The following is an 11,696-nucleotide window of genomic DNA, read 5'->3' as shown; positions in this document are numbered from 1 at the left end:
GATATCTTCCCTTTCCTTGATGATAAGTTCATTCTGCTCCTCTAGCTGTCTGATCTTCTTCTCAAATGACTCCTGTTCTGCTCTCAGTCGCTCCTCTGTCTCTTCCTTTTCCTCACTTATCCTGAAACGATTAAAGAGAGACCAATTGCCCTGTCAGAGTGAAATAAAATTCATGACCATGACCTCAGTGCCTAATTTCCAATGGAGGACCGCACGGAAACTACCAAGCAAGGACCCAAAGCTTTGTGCAATTAGATCTGTGCAGACTGACCCTTGTGACCATAATGGAGCCATACTAAGGTCCATACAAGAGTAAGGAGCCTACCCATACAGCTCCAGTTGTAGGATCAGGGCCCAAGACAAAGAGTTTAAGAACATATTTCCATTTCTAATTTTACAAGCAAAACATTGTTTGCACATCTTTTCACCAAAGAAAAAGTTTTTATAGAAACCAGATTTTCTTCTACCAAATGTTTAGGTATTAATACATGAGCAATTGTTTTTGTATCGGCCCTGAGGCCTTGTATCTTGTTGCTTGATATAAATAACCGGACAGCAATTAAAACATGACAACGTAAGCAAGGTTTACAATCATAATTTATTTTTCATTTCAAAGTGAACTCCAAAGAGAAGGGGAAAACACCCAAATTATTCTGGCATCGTGTAGGCTGAAGATTATTACCCATAGACTATCCCCAAACAACTCCTACCTATACTAAAAATATGACTTGGAAATCTTGGCTCTGTAAAAGCTCTCCAAAAAATGCTATTTGCTTTAGACAGTTAAACAACATAGTTAATGCTCTTCACTTCCATAGTTCCTTTCGCTGAAGGATCTTGAAGTGTTTTACCAATGTTCAGACCCATAGCTGCCATGAGGAAGATAACGGGATTGAATCACAATGTGTAAAAAAGCCAAGAAACTGACCAAGTTTCAGTTTACTTTACTTGGAGGAGGTGGTTTTGGGGCAAGAAGGAGAGCCTGTTCCTTGGAACAAATGGGAAGACATAGGTCACCAGACTCACTGATGTCCCAAGATCTGCAGGGAAATCAGGAACAGACTCAGTCATCCATGTAGCACTCTAACTCACCCATAGGGGGTGTGAAGGGGTTTCAACATTCCAGAGAGCACCCACAAAAAATGTTGATTGGGTCAGCGTTCCCCAGTACAGGAAAATCCACAGTGGGGGTGAGGCAGAACTCCCTGGCCAAGAGACACCTGCCTGACTCCAACCCCCAACCTTAACCATAGCTCAAGCAAAGATTGTACAGAATGAGAAGTAGCTACCTAACAGGGCTGATGCTAAAGCTCAAAATCCCTACTCTCCAAACCCAAGGCCAGAAAATAAAAGTATAAGGGGATGATTTGACCCTGTATGGTCACCACCTTTACAGTGGGGCAATCTGAGGCTCCAGAGCTAATCATTAAGTACAGTTTTTTATATCATACATAGCAAGAGATGACTGTGGTGTTAAACCATTCCACCAACAGAGGGCCTATGCCCATTTTCTTGTCCTACACAATTCTACACATTGGTGGTGTTCACCAGTCTAGATCCACCACGAGACTGTTTCACATGGGGGCTGCACACACCAGAGGAGGAAAGCAATGCATGTGGAGAAAGCTACATGACCCTGAATTCACCCCCAGGTCCCATTAATATTTGCTCCTATGGCTTCGAATAAGACAACATATGTCTATCACCCAACCCTGCTCCCACCGAGAACTCTAATGCAACAAGCTACAGGAGCAAACATCACTTTAGGTTCAGGCTTTTGCATCTCACCAGTATTAGCTTCTTCTTTCTGAATCTACAGCACTCATTTCAGCTGCAGTATCACACATGGCCTAGCTCCATACAGCCAGTAATAGATGCCTGCACTCCAAGCAGCATGTAGCTTTCCAGCAAGCAGGAAACAGGGAGGAGAGGAGAAGAAAAACAATAGAAAGGAAAGCAACTATACACACAAATGAGATGGGGGGGAGCAGAAAAGGGGATGAGAAAATGAACAGAAGAGGAAAAAAGGTGACAGCACTTGCCATGAGGGGATATAAAGGAGGATGGTCATCTGCTAATTGCAAGGGTGATGCAGCACCAAAAAAAGATGTGAGCACAGGGCCACACCAATATACAGCAGAAGTATTCAAACTGGACAAAGCATTAGAAAATGCACTGTAGGGAATTATTCTGTACAGACCAAAGAGGATAGGAACCAAATCTAATGGGTTTTGCCCATCTCTATATTCTGTGCTTTTATTATTTGTATTATCTTCATCGTGTTCATGTGCTGCATTGCACTTTTTATTTAACACACAGTACAATGTAGGGTGACCAGATGTCCCGTTTTTAAAGGGACAGTCCCATTTTGGGGGACTTTTTCTTATATAAGCGCCTATTATCATCCACCCCGTCCCTGTCCCATCTGGACTTGAATGTAGAGAGGGCGGAAATTTGGCAAACCATAAGGAAAAGACATTCCATACAGACAGGGTCATGTGAACAAAGACACGGAGTTGGGAATTGGAAAGATGACACCGACTGGTTTCTGAGCTTGTGGGAATTATCATCATTTAGGTACTGCTCACAGTTTGCCAGGCACATGGCAGTCCAGCACAGAGAGAAAGGATAACATTTTCAAGAGCACCAAAAAGCGACCAAGTCTCAAGACCTATTTTCAAAAGGGATTTAGGAAGCCCATGTCTCATTGACTTTCAATGGGACTTTAATGCCTAGATTCCTCTTGAAAACTTTACCCAAAAGCCCTGCTTTGAAGAGCTTAAAAACCCATGGATTTGACCCTGCAAAGGGATCCACCTGTACAGAACCTTACGCTTGTGTAGTGTCTGACTCTTCAGAAAGATTTATGCATGCAGAATTAAGACCTAGATAGACAACAGATGGGATGGGAGGAAAGGATGTGACATCAAAAGCAAATTAGTACAGCCACCATCTATTTTGTTCACTTCACTGACGGGAAGATCAGGGCCCACAGCTCTCAAGGAAGTAATGTCTTAAGGAGAGATTTCAGAGTAGCAGCCATGTTAGTCTGTATCCACAAAAAGAAAAGGAGGACTTGTGGCACCTTAGAGACCAACCAATTTATTTGAGCATAAGCTTTTGTGAGCTACAGCTTATGCTCAAATAAATTGATTAATCTCTAAGGTGCCACAAGTCCTCCTTTTCTTTTTGTCTTAAGGAGGAGATTGGCTTTGAAAGTGACAATCAGAGCATCCTGAGCAAGACAGGACAGCAGAAGGGGCAGTAGCACAAGACAGAGCAGGATTCTCCTTGCACAGTGGGGATGAAAGGTAACGAGGGGGCACCAAGCAAAATACAGCTTTACAGGTGGTTAAATAAGCTCTCTATCTTGAAGGTAACCTCCACCCCTAACTCGCTGCTGGGTCTGCAGTCCAGGAATACATATCAGGCCTGAATAAACAGCAGCTGAAGGGCCAAATACTAGCCAAACTCAGTGTAATTAAAGGCAATGGTAGGTAGTGGGAAGACAAAGGACAAATGCAGCGGTCTATGCAGTCAAGCTGAAAAGAAGACAGCAGAGCACCTGACAGCCCTACAGGACAAAGCAGACACTCCCTGTGATGTCAGAACATCATGTGCACTGTCAGATGAGCTGGGGATATGAAAAAAAGAATTAGATAAGTTCATGGAGGATAGGTCCGTCAATGGCTATTTTCCAGGGTGGTCACGGGCACAACCCCATGCTCTAGGAGTCCCAAAACCTTTGACTGCCAGAAGCTGGTACGGGATGACAGGGGGACGGATCACTCAAAAAATTGCCCTATTCTGTTAATTCCCTCTGAGGCATCTAACGTTGGCCACTGCTGGAAGACAGGATATTGGACTAGATGGACCATTGGTCTGACCCAGTATGGCCATTTGTATGTTCTTATGAACAAGTTGGGAATGGCCACCCCAAAAGCAAATATACTACCACTGTACTGAACTGGATAGGCAGCTCCACACAGCTGTGTACAACTTAATGCCCATAACATACCTATGCCTACAAAGTCCACAAATCAACTGCAGCAACACTCCCCAGCAGTTAACATCTCCACACCACATACACTGATTAAACCTTATCCTGCATGCTGCTGTAGCTCTATGGTCCACAGTCCAGTTGTGTCACTATCAATGCTTGCTACTGAGGTGTATACAGAGGACTGATGAGTGTGGATCCCTTCAGACTTCCTTCTATATCCTCTTGCGTCCCCTAGAGATTCCCTTTAATCAAGGTTTCTATTCTCTTACCCAGGAGTCAACACAGGGAGATACACTGTTTTTAAGTGTAGAGGGCTGGAATGTCGTTGCCTCGGTAACACTCTTCAGGCGGCTAAGCTGTTACAGCTGCTCAGTGCTCCTGTTCTTGGAGCTCCGGTGTTATCAGCACAAGCAGATGTGCAGCCTGCTAATTCAGCAGACCTCGATGTTACTCATAAAAGAAAGACCACAGGCACGGTTCAGGGACAAAGGCACTCGGCCAGGTTTATAGCCCTCAAGGCACAGTCCTAGCATCCCATCGGAGCTACAGGTACACTAACATATGAGTGCCCCGTGGCAAGGAGCAGCGGGAATTTCTGCTGTCCCCTCAGCCACACAAAGGGTTAAGGCGAGGTACCCCAAGATTTCTAGACAAACAATTTACATACCACTTTACATGTTTCACAATATCTGCTTGTTACCTCTCCTTGTATCTTGTTCCTGATGTCTTGGGCAAAACATCCCTATTCACAGGGCTTAAGTTCAGCCAGAGCTGTCTGGAGTGGAGCCCCAGTGAACCCCAGCAGGGCTGAATCCCTGAGCCGTGGAGCCTTCCCCCCCCCGCCCCCGCAGCTGAAGCCCAGACGTCTGCCGCCCTGCAGGGCGGAAGCCACGAGCATCCCCCCACTGCCAGCCCAGCAGTTGAAGGCTGAAGGCTGGAGCCCCAAGTTCCCCCTCCCTCCCCGCGCTGGGCCCTGGAGTTTTTATAGCATGTTGGTGGGGTTGGGGGGCCCTCCGGGAAACAATCTATGAGAATTTAAGCCGTGTCTATTCATCACTTCTGTCAAACCCTCGTATCCTGTGCTAGGTCAGGAGGTACCTGTGCTAATCTTTTGGAATGGGTTCACGTACTTACCCAGTGTCTAGTACTTCTTGGGAGTGCCTGTGTTTTAGCAATGCTAGCAGTACCTTTGCTAAGTTCATGTACCAGACAGTAAACTCGTAAGCATCTGCTTTAATATGTCGCCTGACTTTGATTCACAGGAACAGGTCTTGCACCAGGCCCAGTGCTCCAGGCTGTCTCTCTCTCTACTACATATAGCATCTCTGGTTTTAGAGCCAAGATATCCACACCCAACCACCCAATCCACATGCTTGGTGAACCACACGGAGAAAGCAGATGAATATTTCAGACTCGGCTACGCTGTTCCCCCAGCTAGGAATCCTCATGTCCCCTAATAAAGATTTCATCCTCAAGCTGTTCCTTAGCCCACAGGCACAGCAAACTCCATTCTGAGCTCCTTCACTCTCATTGACTGAGGACATGAATTCCATTAAACAGTATCTGCCTAGTCAGGCAAGGGCATTCTACATTCTGTGACAATGCTATGCACACACAGGAATGTCCAGTCACCCTTTTCAGGTGTGTATAGTAACGTACTTCCAGTTAGATGCAGACACCTCAATCTCATTTTGAGATGGCCAAATGGCCTCTGGAAACTTGTGTCTGGGGGCACTACTATACCAGTGCTCTGCCTTTAATTGAAGATTTAATAAAGGGTGAGGGGCTTGATTTTCTAGGGGTACCCTCTGTAAACTGAGAGAAGACAAACAAAGGTACTTGTCCTCCCAGTGCTGTGAGGAGTAGGACTGCTAATAAATGAGTCTGCATGGTGTAAGGGGCTTATTCCTTCACCCACTTACTTCCCTGGTCCTTCTCGCATGAACAGAGAGCAACAATACCCGAAGTCCAAAGGTGCAAACAATTCGATGTTTATTGGGGTGAACTTCCAGCAAGCATGATTCATAGAATCATAGAATATCAGGGTTGGAAGGGACCCCAGAAGGTCATCTAGTCCAACCCCCTGCTCAAAGCAGGACCAATTCCCAGTTAAATCATCCCAGCCAGGGCTTTGTCAAGCCTGACCTTAAAAACCTCTAAGGAAGGAGATTCTACCACCTCCCTAGGTAACGCATTCCAGTGTTTCACCACCCTCTTACTGAAAAAGTTTTTCCTAATATCCAATCTAAACCTCCCCCACTGCAACTTGAGACCATTACTCCTCGTTCTGTCATCTGCTACCATTGAGAACAGTCTAGAGCCATCCTCTTTGGAACCCCCTTTCAGGTAGTTGAAAGCAGCCATCAAATCCCCCCTCATTCCTCTCTTCTGCAGGCTAAACAATCCCAGCTCCCTCAGCCTCTCCTCATAACTCATGTGTTCCAGTCCCCTAATCATTTTTGTTACCCTTCGCTGGACTCTCTCCAATTTATCCACATCCTTCTTGAAGTGTGGGGCCCAAAACTGGACACAGTACTCCAGATGAGGCCTCACCAATGTCGAATAGAGGGGAACGATCACGTCCCTCGATCTGCTTGCTATGCCCCTACTTATACAGCCCAAAATGCCATTGGCCTTCTTGGCAACAAGGGCACACTGCTGACTCATATCCAGTTTCTCGTCCACTGTCACCCCTAGGTCCTTTTCCGCAGAACTGCTGCCTAGCCATTCGGTCCCTAGTCTGTAGCTGTGCATTGGGTTCTTCCGTCCTAAGTGCAGGACCCTGCACTTATCCTTATTGAACCTCATCAGATTTCTTTTGGCCCAATCCTCCAATTTGTCTAGGTCCTTCTGTATCCTATCCCTCCCCTCCAGCATATCTACCACTCCTCCCAGTTTAGTATCATCCGCAAATTTGTTGAGAGTGCAATCCACACCATCCTCCAGATCATTTATGAAGATATTGAACAAAATCGGCCCCAGGACCGACCCTTGGGGCACTCCACTTGATACCGGCTGCCAACTAGACATGGAGCCATTGATCACTACCCGTTGAGCCCGACAATCTAGCCAGCTTTCTATCCACCTTATAGTGCATTCATCCAGCCCATACTTCCTTAACTTGCTGACAAGAATACTGTGGGAGACCGTGTTGAAAGCTTTGCTAAAGTCAAGAAACAGTTTCCTTCCTTAGTATCCTCCTTCCCAGCTCTGACACCACAGAGCCTTACTGGTGTCCCTGTTCCCATTCACCTCCCTTAGCAAAACATGATTCCAATTCCCCACCCCGCATTTCCCCCCCCCCCACTTCCTGATTGACTGCAGACTATATAGTAAAACTTGATTTCTGCTTAGCTATACCTTAAGCAATCATTTTCCTGAAATTTAACTAACCAATCCTAACATATTGTAACATGATTATTTAACCAATTATATCCCACCACCTCAATTAGTTTACATCCAGCAAAATTAATTATACAGCAGACAGAAACAATCACAGAACCAGACAGAGATTATACAGACAAACAATGGGGAAATGGGGACTACAATGAAAGAACAACACAAATGAGGATTTCACATCCCAGCTATTGATAAGTGAGTTCTTGCCAGACAGGATGCTATCAAACTAAGTTTCCTTTTACATTTTCTAGGCACTTCCCTTTCTCTGGAGGTGATAGGCACTATCAGGACAGGATTGTATTCCTAACAGCCCAATAGCACCTTCTTTTAATGTGACTAGTTTGGAATGTGAGGATGTGACCGTTCACTGCCTCTGCTGTTTAGCCAAAGGCCTTATACAGTCAGACAGGTGATTTGGATTCTCTCTTTTATACCTCTAAAACTAGCTAAGTGATAAGAATACACCTAAATTAGAGTATAGGCCTTTACAGACAGGCCTGCATATCTATATCCTAACACATGGTATATATATAGATATATATCTTATCTGATACTTCTACACACCCAAAATACAACTGAATTCCTTGGCTGCACACACAAAATGTCAAGGCAGGGAGGAAGAATTTGCAGGGTGAGGGTAAAGACAGGAATCAGCAAATCTTGCTACCACAGCTGTGAACTACCGCTTGGCATCACACATACCATATTCTTAGTGAGGATGCTCCCTATTCATGGAAGCTGACCATCCTGAGAGTCCTCACAGGTTACAACCCCCCATCCACTATGCCAGATATTGAAGGAGAGTGGGCCCTCAAGACTCTCATATTAGTTACAAAAACATGTTTCGGTCAAGTGTATTGTGTGGCCACTCCCGCTACTCTACTTAGGAAGTCCCTGAGGCAGTGTGGGACAGATAGCTGGCTGATCCTGATTGGAATAACAGAGACTTGGTGGGATAAATCACATGACTGGAGTACTGTGATGGATGGATGGATATAAGCTGTTCAGGAAGGACAGAAAAGGTGGGGGAGTTGCATTGTAAGTAAGAGAGCAGTATGACTGCTCAGAGCTCCAGTATGAAACTGCAGAAAAACCTGAGAGTCTCTGGATTAAGTTTAGAAGTGTGAGCACCAAGGGTGATGTCATGGTGGGAGTCTGCTATAGACCACCAGCCCAGGGGGATGAGGTGGACAAGGCTTTCTTCCAGGAACTCACGGAAGTTACTAGACCGCACACCCTGGTTCTCATGGGAGACTTCAACCACCCTGATATCTGCTGGGAGAGCAATACAGCGGTGCATAGACAATCCAAGAAGTTTTTGGAAAGTGTAGGGGACAATTTCCTGGTGCAAGTACTGGATGAACCAACTAGGGGCAGAGCTCTTCTTGACCTGCTGCTCACAAACCGGGAAGAATTAGAAGGGGAAGCAAAATCGGATGGGAACCTGGGAGGCAGTGACCATGAGATGGTCGAGTTCAGGATCCTGACACAAGGAAGAAAGGAGAGCAGCAGAATACGAATCCTGGACTTCAGAAAAGCAGACTTTGATTCCCTCAGGGAACTGATGGGCAGGATCCCCTGGGAGAATAACATGAGGGGGAAAGGAGTCAAGGAGACCTGGCTGTATATTAAAGAATCCTTATTGAGGTTACAGGGACAAACCATCCCGATGTGTAGAAAGAATAGTAAATATGAAAGAATAGTAAAGCTTGGCTTAACAGTGAAATCTTTGCTGATCTTAAACACAAAAAAGCTTACAAGAAGTGGAAGATTGGACAAATGACCAGGGAAGAGTATAAAAATATTGCTCGGGCATGCAGGAGTGATATCAGGAAGGCCAAATCACACCTGGAGTTGCAGCTAGCAAGAGATGTTAAGCGTAACAAGAAGGGTTTCTTCAGATATGTTAGCAATAAGAAGAAAGCCAAGGAAAGTGTGAGCCCCTTATTGAACGAGGGAGGCAACCTAGTGACAGAGGATATGGAAAAAATTAATGTACTCAATGCTTTTTTTGCCTCTGTCTTCACGCACAAGGTCAACTCCCAGACTACTGCACTGGACAGCACAGCATGGGGAGGAGGTGACCAGCTCTCTGTTGAGAAAGAAGTGGTTCGGGCTATTTAGAAAAGCTGGACGAGCACAAGTTCATGGGACTGGATGCGCTGCATCCAAGAGTGCTAAAGGAGTTGGCGGATGTGACTGCAGAGCCATTGGCCATTATCTTTGAAAACTCGTGGCAATCGGGGTAGGTCCCGGATGACTGGAAAAAAGCTAATATAGTGCCCATCTTTAAAAAAGGGAAGAAGGAGGATCCTGGGAACTACAGACCAGTCAGCCTCACCTCAGTCCCTGGACAAATCATGGAGCAGGTCCTCAAGAAATCAATTCTGAAGCACTCAGAGGAGAGGAAAGTGATCAGGAACAGTCAGCATGGATTCACCAAGGGCAAGTCATGCCTGACTAATCTAATTGCCTTCTCTGACAAGATAAATGGCTCCGTGAATGAGGGGAAAGCGGTGGACATGTTATTCCTTGACTTTAGCAAAGCTTTTGACATGGTCTCCCACAGTATTCTTGCCAGCAACTTAAAGTAGTATGGGCTGGATGAATGGACTACAAGGTGGATAGAAAGCTGGCTAGATTGTTGGGCTCAATGGATAGTGATCAACGGCTCCATGTCTAGTTGGCAGCCGGTATCAAGCGGCGTTCCTCAAGGGTCGGTCCTGGGGCCAGTTTTGTTCAATATCTTCATTAATGATCTGGAGGATGGCATGGACTGCACCCTCAGCAAGTTAGCAGCTGACACTAAACTGGGAGGAGTGGTAGATACGCTGGAGGGTAGGGATAGGATACAGAGGGACCTTGACATATTAGAGGATTGGGCCAAAAGAAATCTGATGAGGTTCAACAAGGACAAGTGCAGAGTCCTGCACTTAGGACGGAAGAACCCCATGCACCACTACAGACTAGGGACCGAATGGCTAGGCAGCAGTTCTGCAGAAAAGGACCCAGGGGTTACAGTGGACAAGAAGCTGGATATGAGTCAGTGTCCCCTTGTTGCCAAGAAGGCTAACAGCATTTTGGGCTGTATAAGTAGGGGCATTGCCAGCAGATCGAGGGACGTGATCGTTCCCCTCTCTTCGACATTGATGAGGCCTCATCTGGAGTACTGTGTCCAGTTTTGGGCCCCACACTACAAGAAGGATGTGGAAAAACTGGAAAGCATCCAGTGGAGGTCAACAAAAATGATTAGGGGACTGGAACACATGACTTATGAGGAGAGGCTGAGGGAATTGGGATTGTTTCGTCTGCGGAAGAGAAGCATGAGGGGGGATTTGATAGTTGCTTTCAACTACCTGAAAGAAAGTTCCAAAGAGGATGGATTTAGACTGTTCTCAGTGGTAGCAGATGACAGAACAAGGAGTAATGGTGTCAAGTTGCAGTGGGGGAGGTTTAGGTTGGATATTAGGAAAAACTTTTTCACTAGGAGGGTGGTGAAGCACTGGAATGCATTACCTAGGGAGATGGTACAATCGCCTTCCTTTGAGGTTTTTAAGGTTAGGTTTGACAAAGCCCAGGCTGGGATGATTTAGTTGGGGACTGGTCCTGCTTTGAGCCGGGGTTTGGACTAGATGACCTCCTGAGGTCCCTTCCAACCCGGATATTCTATGATATCTCCTACTGTTCCTCTGGAAGGATCCAGGGCAGTTGTGACCCTATCAAGGAGTGAGAGTGTGTGGATCCTGTGTGTTGCCCTCTCCTCATCACTGCTCTGGAAAGCCTGCATCAGTGTGAGGTCAATGAACATCTTCTCTGGCTAATAGGTCTTTGTGGAGAGTAATGGATTAACTTCCTCCTGCTGGTATAGTTGTGCCACTTGCATCAGTAAGCCAGAAGCAGCTGCCTGAGTACATGGGAACCTCTGGGTGTTTTTGAAACACCCATGGAGCAGCTAGCCCAATGATCATACCCCACTTGCACTGCTCAGTATACAAAGCACTCTGGTAACTTAGCCATGACTAACCCCAGCTCTAAAATTCTTCAAGGAATCAGCAATGAGCAGAGCCCCAGCTGGAATATGAAAGAAAGCCACACAGTGCCTGCAAAACCTTTGGAATGTCTAGCATCAGTCACTATGGACAGTGGAGTGACAAGTCTGTCCAGATTCTCTAGTTAAAGCGAACAGCGCATTGGATGTATTTAAAAGGCACATAAAATACAGAAGATGTGACATAGCCGACAGACCAGTTTCATTTGGAATACTCAATCCAGTTCATGTCCCTTTAAGATGTAA

The 11,696-nt window shown here is 45.9% G+C and overlaps 1 protein-coding gene across 7 annotated transcripts in view; it reads right to left on the bottom strand.

Moving 5' to 3' along the window:
• Nucleotides 1-11,696, bottom strand: part of KIAA1328 (KIAA1328 ortholog) — a 285,325-nt gene that overhangs the window by 252,374 nt on the left and 21,255 nt on the right. For all 7 annotated transcript variants that reach the window (XR_012158833.1, XM_073343417.1, XM_073343413.1 and 4 more), the window contains exon 5: nucleotides 6-121. Coding sequence is in view for 6 of the 7 variants with exons in the window: in XM_073343417.1 (XP_073199518.1) it covers nucleotides 6-121 (116 nt within the window). In the remaining variant the exon portion in view is untranslated. The remainder of the gene's footprint in view (nucleotides 1-5; nucleotides 122-11,696) is intronic.

Source organism: Lepidochelys kempii, chromosome 5 (genome assembly GCF_965140265.1).
Source record: "Lepidochelys kempii isolate rLepKem1 chromosome 5, rLepKem1.hap2, whole genome shotgun sequence".
NCBI lineage: Eukaryota > Metazoa > Chordata > Testudines > Cheloniidae > Lepidochelys > Lepidochelys kempii.
Note: the sequence above shows the minus strand (reverse complement) of the source record. Positions and strands in the feature narration are given on the sequence as shown.